Source organism: Cynocephalus volans, chromosome 4, assembly GCF_027409185.1.
Source record: "Cynocephalus volans isolate mCynVol1 chromosome 4, mCynVol1.pri, whole genome shotgun sequence".
Taxonomy (NCBI): domain Eukaryota; kingdom Metazoa; phylum Chordata; class Mammalia; order Dermoptera; family Cynocephalidae; genus Cynocephalus; species Cynocephalus volans.
Window position 1 is genome coordinate 3014096 of NC_084463.1, and position 13587 is coordinate 3027682.

The following is a 13587-nucleotide window of genomic DNA, read 5'->3' on the forward strand; positions in this document are numbered from 1 at the left end:
CCCAAGCATCTCTTTGTTTATTCTGAGAGCCTTAACTGCATAAAGTTCCTCCAGGGGTGGTATTGGAGGGATGGGGCGGGGGGCAACTGACTCATAGTTGTATTCATTCTCCACGTAGGTTCTCACCTCCCAGGTTTATGGACCCAATATAGAGAGTATTGCTCCAAGTTGCCTTCTTCCCACCTTGTCCTATGTTATACTGAGGAAGAGAAGAGGGAAGGAATGAAGCAAGGAAGTAAAAAAGAGCAGAAGAGTTCTCTCCCCTTAACACGGATGCCCTGAACTTTTGCTGGAAAGTTCCCTGTTCAACCCTTAGTGTATGAACAAAGCTCAGGTGGAGTCTGAATCTGAGGAGTCCCCTGAGGAAGATGAGCTGGAGCCACTGCCCTCAGATTCATCCTCTTCATCTTCATCTCCACTGCCATCGTCCTCTTCCCCGTCTTCCTTCTTATTCTCTTCTGATCCCCATGAGGGATGATAATTGACTTGAAAATTCTCTGTTGATTCTGTCCCCAGAACCTCCAGTCCCTGCTCCTTTCCAAGTCCTTCCTGAAGACTCTTTGCTGGTAAGGACTGCAGATCTGCTCGTCTAAACTTGGGGTTTGGGCCTCCTGTCGTGGGCCTGTTCTTACACTTAGAATAGGTTGCCTCTTTGTACGCAGCATATTCCTGGGGAGACAGACTCTTGAGCCAGAGATCCAGGTCCACTTTGTACTGTTTCTGCAGCTCCTCAGCCTGGCTGCTGTAATGTTCCTTCAGGCCCCGTGGGATGTGCTGCCAGTGTCTGCCAATCTCCACCATCTGCTCTCTCAGGGTCAAATGTTGCAGCTCCCTACTCGACCATGAATCTTGGTGAAACTTGTGGTATCCATTCATAGGGGGCTTCCTGGGCTCTCCATGGAATTTCATCTTCTTGGAAAATTCATCAGTTTCTGGAGGAGACCTCACTTCTTTCACATTTCTCTGAAACTTCTGTTGGGTTTTGATATGGCTCCTCTTGGGGACACCGGATTTCTTGGAGTCCTCAACTAGATCAGGGTGGTCTTTTCCGAACTGAGCCAGTTTTTCCTCAAACTCTTGCTTCCCCTTTTGGAAATCCTCATATTTCTGCTTTATCTGCTTTGGGAGCTCCTTGTACTTCTCAGACAGCAACTTGTTCAGCTCCCGGTTGGTCAGCTCAGGGTTCCTTTGAGAGTACTGAGGCCAGTTCTCCTTGAGAAAGCGGTTATATGCAGTTAGGGGCTTCTTTGGGAAGTCTGGATGTTTCTTGCAGTTTTTGCTTTTGTAGGTATTTTTAATGTGTTCCTTAGCTTCCAGGACTAATTCTTTCAAAGCATGGAACTTCAAGTTAACAGAAATCTCTAACCACTTGAGCTTACACATTTCTCCAGAAAAATCTTTAAAAGCTACTTTTTCCCAGTCTTGATGTGATAGGGTTGTTTTAAACAAATGACTGTTATTGGACAGGAGATTATTCTCCATGGATTCCAGTAGCCTCAGGATGTCTTCATTGGACCAGCAGTCTTGTCCTCTGGGCAGTACCATTTCTCGGTCTTCGGGTTGCTTATTAAGTCCTAGTCCTTCTGATATCTCAGCAGGAGCTCAAACTTCACTCTCAAGATTCGGCAGATGATTTATTTCTGGAATTTCTGCAGTATGTGTGATTCTATGTTTCTGAGGAGAAAGAGAAAAAAAGTTATTCACTTTTTATGGTATGAATGAGAAAAATTACACCCCACTTGTAATATACTCATTCTGTCATTAATTTACCATTAACAATATACAGTAAATGAAGAATCGCCTACTTCTAAATAGAAATTTATATTTTCCTTTCATATGCTACATTTGAAATGTTGAAAATATGCACCAAAACCCCCTACTCCAGTCTGCCTTTTGCCAAATTTCACCAGAGCCTATCTTCAAGCGAACTGAAGAAGTCAAACACCAGGCCACTCACTCAAGAAACTTCAGATAACAGTAAAGCCCTGGAGACTGAGAGCAAAACATTAAAATGAAAACATAATGACTAAAAGGGAAAGAATATTCACTTCGTAGTGCCCTGATAATGGCCACTTGCTAATTGCAAACCAGATACCCACAACTAAAGTTGCAAATGAGGAGCTGGAACTAGAATGAGACAAGTTAATGATCTCCTCACCACATGCATCACCTGTGGTCTCTTTATGGGTGGCACATAAATCTGTAGTAAATGACTGATTGATAAAGTTTTTTGGAATGAATGCTTTCTGGTGAACCATACTGCTTCTCCTTTCTAGAAAAAAATTAATGAGTATTATAAAAGGTTTCCAATTCTACCTGGTTAATTCTTCCTCACATTTAAGTCTTAGGAGAAGTTTTACCTCCTCTAGAAAATCCCTCCCATATGCTTGGCACTTACAAGAACTTGAACACAGGACAGATCTGTTGGCTATTATTTTCTAATCAAATTTTTCTTCTAGTGTAACATCTCTGTGCATATTTCTCAGATCACTTCCCAAATTCTCATGACCCTTTTAATAGTCTTTTCAGAATATCCTATTCTAAGCTAAGGCTCACATATGCCAATTTGCATGCAAATACAGTGCATAAAACATTAGATAATACCATATATTTTGTGAATGACACAGGAGCAAGAGAAATATAACATGCACCTTCAGAAAAAGAATGCACGAGATGGCAAAGAAAACTTCAGACTTCAAAAGAAAGGGGAATTTCTGAGAATGAGCTTCTTAATATCAGAGAAGATGATTTGAGAACTATTTTTAATTCTCAGTGAGTCTAAAAGGTTTTGAACGCCGTCTAAAAATTTACTGGAAGATTGAAGATCCTAATTACAATAATATCACATAACTAATACATGTGTCTGAAAATAATAGATTAAAATATTCTAAAAGAGCTCCCGCGAGCACCACTGGGCGAACCCTCGTGTGAAATGTGAGATCCCTAACCTGGAGTGGTGCAGAGGCGGGCCGACACCCTGCTCCTGACCTCTGGCGCTGTGCGGCCGCCTCAGGATCAGACATGGCCCAGAACGTGAAGGACTTATAGGGACGGCTGCCCGCCGGGTCCCGGGGCATGGGCAGGCGCCGCGGTCTGTAGTGACCGCGGATCCGTGTTCACCACGAAAGGCGGGCACAGAGCCATCTTTAATCGGATTGGTGCTTGCAGCAGGACACCATCCTGGCCGAGGGCCTTCACTTTAGGATTTCCTGGTTCTAGTACCCCATTATCTAGGACATTCGGGCCAGACCCAGGAAAATCTCCTCCCCTACAGGCTCCAAAGACCTGCAGATGGTGAACATCTCTCTGCAAGTGCTGTCTGGGCTCAATGTCCAGGAGCTTCCCCGCATGTACCAGCGCTCAGGGCTAGACTACCAGGAGCGAGCGTTGCTGTCCATTGTCAATGAAATGCTCAAGAGTGTGGTGGCCAAGTTCAATGCCTCACAGCTGATCACCCAACGTGCCCAGGTATCCCTGTTGATCCTATGGGAGCTGACCGAGAGGGCCAAGGACTTCAGCCTTATCCTGGATGATGTAGCCATCACCGAGCTAGGCTTTAGCCGAGAGTACACAGCTGTTGTAGAAGCCAAACACGTGGCCCAGCAGGAGGCCCGGTGGGCCCAGTTCTTTGTAGAAAAAGCAAAGCAAGAACAGCAGCAGAAGATCGTGCAGGCCGAGGGAGAGGCTGAGGCCGCCAAAATGCTTGGAGAAGCACTGAGCAAGAACACTGGCTACATCGATCTTCTTAAGATCCAGACAGCCCAGAACATCTCCAAGACGATCGCCACATCACAGAATCACACCTATCTCACTGCTGACAAGGTCATGCTGAACTCACAAGATGAAAGTTTCACCTGGGGAGGTGACAGCCTCATCAAGGGTAAGAAATGAGCCTGGCAACCAGAACTCCACCCCCAGACAAGATGTGGATCTGTTTCTTCTCCACTGTTTGAAGAGCCAGCTAAGGGTCCAGCATACACCCACCATGGCCCCATTATCATGTGATGGTCCCCTGTGTACTCCTCCTCTCAACTCCTCTTGGATTAAGGAAGACTGGAGAGCAACTCTTTTTCAGGGGAATGACTTTCCTCCTTCTGTAGTGGCAGGGGATGTTGGGACAGTGTGTGATCTCTCAGTGATTTCCTTCAGTGTTGTTCTCTCCTGCAAGGTTGGGAAGCGATAACCACCATCCCAGGAATTAGTAATTTTTTATTACTTAAAAAAACATTCTAAAAGATTAAAAGAATAATTAAAGTTCGTATCTGAGATAGAATAGGGGATAAGTCATAGCCCATAATGTAAAAAATGTTTTTGGAAAATTCTTCTTAATGAATGAAGACATAAATAAAAATAATTAAGTCTTGCAAAAAAAATTGAAATAAATCAAGAGTGGAGGATCAAAATGAAAGTAAACTAAAAATTATTGACTTATTAATTTCAAATATCAGAAAAAGTCCTATTTCATCAATGTCAGAAAACAAAAAGTAAAAACAAACTAACAGAACAGAAAGACAGTAATAAGTAAAAGTAACATTCATATAAAAAAGTAGAAAAAGGAATGAATAAATAATTCCATACATTGTATTTATGGTCACAACTTACTTTCAAATAATTTAGATAAAAGAAATTGTCATAAACCTCCCACAGCAGTATTTTTAAGCGAGGATTACCAAAAATAATAAATAAATAAATATAAGATGTATTCTAACTCAAAAAAAAGGTAAATTATATAAATTGACTTTGGAAAACAGATGCATAATATTTGAAATATGAATCTAAAAAAGAAGAATTGCTATTTTTCCAATTCTAAAAGTTATGATGATGTGTATAGAGCAATGGAAATGAAAATAGAGTTATGTTGTTGTTATGTGGCTCTTTTACGAGCCAGGCATTTTTCCAAATTTTCCTCAGTTGACTAGTGTCTCCCTAAAGTGTATGTCTAAGTTCCAACCCTGATACCTGAGAATGTGACCTTTTAGAAATAGGGTTTTTGCAGATGTAATTAACTTGATGATTTCCAGATGAAATCATTCTTGATTTAATGGGACCTATATCCAATACCTAGTGTTCTTATAAGAGAAAGAAGAGGAAGGTTTGAGACAAAGGCACAGAGAAGACCATGTGGAAACAGAGGCACAGTGGAGTTATGCTGCCACAAGACAATGAAAGGCACAGGTTGGCAGCAGCCACCTGAAGCAGGAGAGAGGCACTGGCTGGAGTTTCCCTCAGAGCCTCCAGAGGGAACCAACCCTGCTAACCCTTGCTTTTCAACTTCCGGCCTTCAGAACTGTGAAAGAATAAATTACTCTTGTAGGCTCCTCAATTTGTGATAATTCATTATTGCAGCCCTATGTAAATGATACACAAGTGTTTTACAATTACTATCTCATTTTTCTCCTCACAATTCCATGAAGTGGGTTTACTACTATTATTCTATTACAGAGATGATGAAAATAGAAAATCTAAGAATTTATATAATTTTCCAAAGTAGTAGAATAGTTTAAAAATAATAATAATAATAACAGAAGACTGTTTAAAAGAACATTCAGAGAGCAAAATAGATTTTGTAAATTAAAAATACCATAACAAAAATAAAAACTTCAAAATAATATTAGAAATACAAAAGTGAGAAATTTGATTAACAACAGGAGATTGTAAAATTATGAGTTAGAAAAAATCAGAAAACAGACTCAGGTGGTTCAAGATAATGTAATGAAGGGACTACTAATAATGCTGTCACCAAGGTTAGAAGAACCATCAAGGTAAGGCTCTCAAGTCTAAAAATAGGGGGAAGCTGTTTCCACTCACAAACCTGAAAGGGAAAAAACAACCTCTAGATGAACAGGAGGGATCAGCTGGTGGGCATGTAAATCCTGAGAAGAGATTTTTAGTACAGAGAGTTTGAGGATGAGGTGGCAGGTTTAGCGAAAATTGGAAAAATTAATAAAAAAGAAATATAATAACAGTACATCTTATGGCTTAGCTGTGATTTCATTTTACAGAGAAACAATAATTGATAGAATAATTAAACCAAAACTCATGATGTAAGTGTTTTGGGAAAATAAGAGAAATGAAAACAGTGTGTGTGTGTCTGTGTGTGTGTGTGTGTCTGTGTGTGTGTGTGTGTGTGTGTGTGTGTGTGTGCGCGCGTGCGAGTTTAAGGAGTTAAATAACTAAATTCCTCACTCCTTTTAAAGTCAATAAACAGTTTTCTGTATTAAGAAATATCAGAACAAGTATATTATTTAGAATTATATACAGTATAATTGGGACTGTTTTGTCAGGCATGTGAAGATGAAGAAAATAATCTCTCTCTCATCAGAAGCTCACATACACCAACAAATAAAATATCAACCAAAAATCACCATTGTGGAGAAATATGCAGGTGCTGTGTGAGATGACAGGAGGAAGCAGTTCTCTGTGTTTCATGCATTTTGTCTTCTGCACTTATACATAGACATACTCTTCTTATTACCTGTGGGCAGAATGTGAGAAAAATGACTATACACAGACAGTCTAAAATTAGACACCCCCAAAATTTAAAAAAAAAACAAAAACCATTCACCAAAATTAGTGAGCAAAATGAGTTACTTTTTATTATTATTATTATTATTATTATTATTATTATTATTATTATTATTATTTTATTACGGTGACAGAGCAGTACAGGGATTGAAATCTGGGCCCTCGTGTTATCAACACCACTCTCTAATCAACTAAACTAACTGGTCAGCCCCAAACTAGTCACTTTCAATATTTTATTTTATTTTATTTAAAAACCTCACAACATCTACCCTGGTACAAAATAACTGATTAGTATTGCATCAATCTTGGTTAGAACACAACCTTTTTTCCAATACTCTTGCATTTAAATAACCTTAATGTAAAGGGTAACCATTGTTGAGAACAGATCAACATACTCCACAATCATGTCAGACGTACTTTTCAAAGGTCATCCACATTTGGAAGTCTAATATATTGTGTTTTTAAAATAAATGACAGTAGGTTATCAGGATTACTACTTCTAGACCAGTGTAGGAATCATTCAGCAGAAAATCCTTGCAATTCTGGTACATAAGTGTGGTCCGCAATGCCACCTTTCCACATCTATCAATAATTTCTGGATTGTTACTGGGCACTTTAAAGACCAAGAATGAAGCTTGAAGTTCTAAATGAGAGCACCTTTCACATTCTACAATATTTTACAATTAATTTTAGGCCCCATGCCAAAAATAAAACCACAGATAGCTAGGCCTTCCCCTCCAGAATTTCACAATTTGTATATACGAGGAACATAAAATAAAGGGGAAAAAAATCATTAATTTCAAAACAATGATAGAGACCAAAATTCTATAGCTCAAGAGTAAACTGAAAACAATTACATGATTTTTATTAACTAGGCTTCTGACAGTTTGGTTAAAAAAAATTAAGGGAAAGACACATGAATTCTTCTTCTCAGAACTCTGTACTCGCCTGAACGATGTATAATTGTTCTGATCAGTGCTTGCAAGAAAATCTACCCAATTGACAGGAGTTCTACGTACTCTGGGCTGTCTGGACGGCAGCTGTAACTTTCTCAGGTTTCCACAGTTCAACCAAATTCAAGGGCCTCTGAAGAGAACAAACCTTGCATTTAGAACTCTTTTATGTTAGGCTACCTAAAGGCTCACCCTGATTAGGTTTTTGGAGTATCCAGTCAATACCTGAAGAGCGGAAGGATATACCTTCACCATTGATTGGATTAACTCTCTTACTAATCTCCATGAATAACCCACTTCAAACGCCCATCCCTAGTGCTGGTTTTTCTGGGCACTGGTTTTTATACACCCACAGGACAAATTCATGTCTGAGTTTCTGGGATCCTTCCCCGTACTCTCATTCCAGCCTCAATATCTGACAATATTTTAATATGATATTTGAATACACATCCTTCCCTTCTTTCATAATTTCTGCTCTTTCTTCACTGTGATCTAGGATTTTATATCATCTGCATTTCATCATGGCAATTTAAATCCCTTCGTTCCTGATCAATGTCTACAGTCTTTAGAATCAAAGATTAACATGCCAGTGATTATTGTGGGTGGTTTGAGAAAAAGAGTGAAAGAGTAGGGCTCAAATATCTGGTACTCCTGGCTGATTTAATTTTAAATTTAGGGAGATGAAATAGGCAGTGAGTAGGAGAAAAAAAAAAAAAAAAAAGCACATAATTTTTTTTTTTAATTTTATTTTGTCGATATACATTTTGGCTGATTATTGCTCCCCATCACCAAAACCTCCCTCCCTTCTCCCTCCCCCCCCCAACAATGTCCTTTCTGTTTGCTTGTCGTATCAACTTCAAATAATTGTGGTTGTTTTATCTTCTCCCCCCCCCCCGGTTTTTGTGTGTGTGTGTGTGTGTGTGAATTTATATATTAATTTTTAGCTCCCACCAATAAGTGAGAACATGTGGTATTTCTCTTTCTGTGCCTGACTTGTTTCACTTAATATAATTCTCTCGAGGTCCATCCATGTGGTTGCAAATGGCAGTATTTCATTCGTTTTTATAGCTGAGTAGTATTCCATTGTGTAGATGTACCACATTTTCCGTATCCACTCATCTGATGATGGGCATTTGGGTTGGTTCCAACAAAAAGCACATAATTTTGTTGAAATCAATTTGATCAAATTCAAATTGGTCAAAAAGATACCTGGACTTAAATGATGACTTATTTGAATAAAGAATGTTTAGCAGTATCAGGCTTCATAAGTTATTTTAGAAATAGGCTTCCTTTGTTTAACATTTTTATATCTAGGGCCAGCCTGTGGCTCACTTGGGAGAGTGTGGTGCTGACAACACCAAGTCTAGGGTTAAGATCCTCTTACCAGTCATCTTTAAAAAAAAAAAAAAAAAAAGTTATGTCTAAATGAGTTACCAACAAGTAATTAACTGAATATATTGAACAATAGGATATTACTTTGAAAAGCCTAAATTAATGAAAATTTTAAATACATAGTTTTACAAAACTGTAAATATTAGTTAATTTTGGAAATATTTTAAAATTATAAATATGCATAGACACAGACAAAGACATGTACAGAAAAATATCACAATGGCTAAACTCCTTTTTGTTCATTTCAATGTAATAACTTCTTGACTCTCTTTTTAAAAAATTTATCATCTCTCTAATCTTACGATTTTTTGGTAGTAAGAATAAAACTCCTGGGGGGAAAAAAGCTATTTTTGTAAGAATATATTAACAGATACAGATACATATCTCTCATATAAGTCACATTAATAGCTATTTAGGTGTCATTAGTTACAATTTTATATGGCATTTAGTAATCAACAAAAATGATTTAAGAAAGTCAATAAATGTTGCATGTATGTGTTTATAATACAAAATTCTGATTATTTAAATTTTAACTTATTTACTATTACTGAAGATTATGAACATCCATGATATTAATGAAAAGCTATTTGTTTCCTCGAGAAAGCAATAAGTAAACTACAATTATAAAATTTTAAATTGGTCAATATTAAGAGATGATGATATAAAATATTGCTGATTATGAAATGTGTACTCTTCCATACTACTGATGTGTTTTATATGATGTTATTGGAGAATTTTTGCAAACATGCATTAAAATTCTTACTAATTTGCCTATGTAAAATTCTTACATATAATGGACCTGGTCATTCTAGATCTAGAAAAGAAACCTAAAGAAGTTTATGGGACAACCTGAAATTTGAAACTTTGCTTCAAAAATTTCTCTCCCTTGTATGTGTGATATACATACAGGGCAGAAGAAAAACTTTGTAAGCAAAGACTGAATTTTCTGGATTTTAGAAAAACTTTCTTTTATTTGTTAAATTATCTAGTAGCTTGAATTGTGTCCCCAATAAGGTATGTCCAAGTCCCAACGCCTGGTACCTCCCAATGTGACCTTATTTGAAAATTTGGTCTTTGCAAATGTAATAAATTGAGGCTCTAGAGATGAGATTATGTGAGTTAAGGGTAGGTCGTAAATCCAGTGACTGATGCCTTTGTAAAAAAAAGAAGAGGAATATTTGAGAGTGAGACACAGGAAAAAAAGTCATTTAAAGAAGGAGACAGATATTGGAGTTATGTTGCCACAAGTTAAGCAACACCAGGAGTCATCAGAAGTTGGAAGAGACTAGGAAAAAGTGTTTATCCCCCTGGAGACTTGTGAGAAAGTGTGACTTAGCTGACACTTTGATTTCAGACATCTATCCTCCGGTTCTGTCAAAGAATAACTTGGATTAAGCTACCAAGTTTGTGGTAATCTGTTACAGAAGCCCTAAAAAACTAATACAATGATAACCAATATCAAGAGTGGCCACCTCTTCCTTTCCTCCATATATTTTCTGTGCCTTTAATTATTACATGCAACACCTCAAACACAAGGGAGCGAGGCTATGAGAATTTTGCCTCTAACAGTAATAATAAAAAAGATAGCAACTGATATTTTAAATTATTTAAAGCGATGTGAACTCCTCTTATGCATTGCTACCTGCAGTGTAAGAGATTTATAGCCTAATAAACAAAAATACCAAAAAAAATTCAAAATAATAAGATTCTAAAAACATTTTATTGTAAATTGACAATTCATCATTATATATAATCATAGGGTACAAAATGATGTTATGAGTTATTAACACAATGAATAATAATTAAATCAAGGTAATTAACATATTTATCAATTCAAATACTTATTTTCTATAGTAAGAACATTTAAAGTGTGCTCTCTTAACAATTTGGAAGTACATTATTATTACAGTATATTATTAACTATTGTTAACTATGTTCGCCAGGCTATGCAATAGATCTCAAAACAAACCCCCAAAAACTTACTCTTTCTGTCTAACTGAGAATTACTATATGATCTGGCAATCTCACTTCTGTGTATTTACCAAAGGAATTTGAAATCAGTATTTTTAATGGATGCCTTCATTTTGTGGCTCTATTTGAAAGACCCAAGTTACGGAAGAGACCACAGTGTCCATCAATGGATAAATGGATAAAGAAAATGTGGTTTATACACACAAGGAATACAGTCCAGCCTTTAACATGGATAGAGCTGGAGAATATTTTTCTTTTTCTGAATAGTGCATATTTTCTTGCTATTGAAAAGAGTTCCAGAGTTACAATGAAATTTGAATAAGGATGTTTCTGAGTTTATATTTGATCTCTTTCTGGGTCTTTGATGTAAGAACACATTTTCTGAAGCTACATTCTGCTAAGGCAATCTGGTATTTGACAATTTTATGTACCAGAGCACACATTTCATGAGGATGACTTCATCCTTGATATATGCTACCCCCAAAATTTCAATCTCAAGCGCATGCACAAAAGAAGCACCAGTTTTCAGTGACCACCGTCACTGAACTGACTTTCCCATGCTTAACAGAGCCACTGTTAGTCACTTATTTATTTTCTTGTCAGCATGCTAGAGGAATGGAATCAGAACCTTAGCACACATTTTATGTAAGAACTCCATTTGGAATTTCTGAGTTTTTCATTTTTTTATTGAATCATACTTGATTGTACATATCTATGGGGTAAAGTATTGAAAATCCATACCTGTGTGCAATATGTGATGTGCAGATCAGGACACAATGTAGTAATCATTTTTTGTGACCCTTTACTAACTTCTCACTAACCCCTCTCCCAATTTCCCACCTCTGGTGGCCTTAGTTCAGTTATCTCCTTTTGAAAGTTCAGCAAATTATTATGGTAGTTGTATCTTTCTTCCTTTCTTTTTTTGTTTTTATTTTTATTTTTACTTTTAATTTCTCACTTATGAGTGAGGACATATGGTATTTCTCTTTATGTACCTAGCTTATTTGGCTCAACATAATTTTCTCTAAATTCAAACATTTTGCTGCGAATGGCAGAATTTCACTATTTTTTATGGCATAGTAGTATTCCATTGTGTGTATATATACTACGTTTTCCTCATCCAGTCATCTGTCAATGCACATTTAGACTGGTTCCAACTCTTGAATATTGTATAGAACTGCGATAAACATGGGGGTGCAGACATTCCATGGACATGATGATTTTCATTCCTTTGAGTATATACCCAGCAGTGGGGTTGCTGGATCATATGTCAGTTCTATCGGTAGTTGTTTGAGGAAACTCCATACTGTTTTCCATAATGGCTGTACTAATTTACAGTTGCATCAACAGTGCAGCAGTTTCACCTTTCTCTGCATCTTGGCCACCACTTGTTATTCTCTGTCTTTTTGATAATAACCACTCTAACTGGGTTGAGATGATATCTCAATGTGGTTTTGATTTGCATGTCCCTGATGCTTAATGATATTATTTTTTCATGTGTCTGTTGGTCATTTATGTATATTCCTTTGAGAAATACCTATTTAGCTCCTTTGCCCATTTTTAAATAGGGTTACTTGCTATTTTACTGTTAAGTTGTTTTAGTTGCTTATATACTCTGGATATTAATCCTTTGTCAGATCCATAGTTTGTAAATATTTTCTCCCATTCTGTACAATGTTTTCTCACTCTTTTGTTTCTTTTGCTGTGTAGAAGATTTTTAGTTTGATATAATCCCATTGGTTTATTTTGTTGTTGTTGCCTGTGCTTTCAGGGTTTTATTCATAAAACCTTAGCCCAGTCCTACTTCCTGAAGTGTTTCCACTATGTTTTCTTTTAGGAATTTTATAGTTTCAGATCTTATATTTAAGTCTTTAATTCATTTTGAGTTTATTTTGGTGTATGGCAAGAGGTATGTGTATTAGTCCATTTGTGTTGCTATAACAGAAATACCTGAGACTGAGTGACTTATAAGGAAAAGAGGTTTATTTAGCTTAGGATTCTGGGACAGCTGCATCTGACATGGGCCTCAGGCTGCTTCTGCTCACGGCAGAAAGCAGCAGTCAGCCAGCTGGTACAGGAAGATCACATGGCTAGAGGAAGTGAGAGAGAGAGAGGAGGTGCCAGGGTCTTTTTAAACAATCATCTCTCTTAGGAACTAATAGAGTGAGAAATCACTCAAGCCCACCACCACCAGGGAGAGCATTAATCCTTTCATGAGGGATTGGCCCCCATGACTCAATCAGTATCCAACACTGCCACATTGGGGATCAAATTTCCACATGAGTTTTGGAGGGGACAACACATCCCAACTCCATCAGTATGGGTCTAGTTTGATTCTCCACATATGGATGTCCAGTTTTCCCAACACCATTTATCAAAGAGGCAGTCTTCTCCCCAGTGTATGTTCTTGCCTTTGTCAAAGATTAGTTGGCTTTAAGTAGGTGGGTTGATTTCTGGGTTCTCTATTCTGTTCCACTGGTCTGAGTGTCTATTTTCATGCCAGTACCATATTTCTTTGGTTGCAGTAGCTCTGTAATATAATTTGAAGTCAAGTATTGTTATATCTCTGGTTTTATTTATTTATTGCTCAAGATTGCTTTGGCTATTTGGGTTTTTTTGCCATTCCATATAAATGTTAGGATTATTTTTTCCATTTCTGCGAAGAATGTCATTGGCATTTTGATGGGGATTGCACATGACTCTATAGATTGCTTTGGGTAGTAGGAACATTTTTACAATGCTAATT

At 37.3% G+C, this 13587-nt stretch overlaps 1 protein-coding gene and 1 pseudogene across 1 annotated transcript; one reads left to right on the plus strand and one right to left on the minus strand.

Annotated features, from left to right (window-relative positions):
* Positions 1-330: 330 nt before the first annotated feature.
* On the minus strand, positions 331-1551 carry LOC134375057 (upstream-binding factor 1-like protein 1). Its single transcript, XM_063093195.1, has one exon. It carries the CDS (start codon positions 1543-1545, stop codon positions 331-333), a length of 1215 nt encoding a protein of 404 aa, XP_062949265.1. The 5' UTR covers positions 1546-1551.
* Positions 1552-3021: 1470 nt separating this feature from the next.
* On the plus strand, positions 3022-3908 carry LOC134377010 (prohibitin-2-like; annotated as a pseudogene).
* Positions 3909-13587: the final 9679 nt, after the last annotated feature.

Coding starts and splice junctions, on each gene's coding strand:
- LOC134375057 (XM_063093195.1), bottom strand. CDS start 1,545: ATGGTACTGCCCAGAGGACAAGACTGCTGGTCCAATGAAGACATCCTG.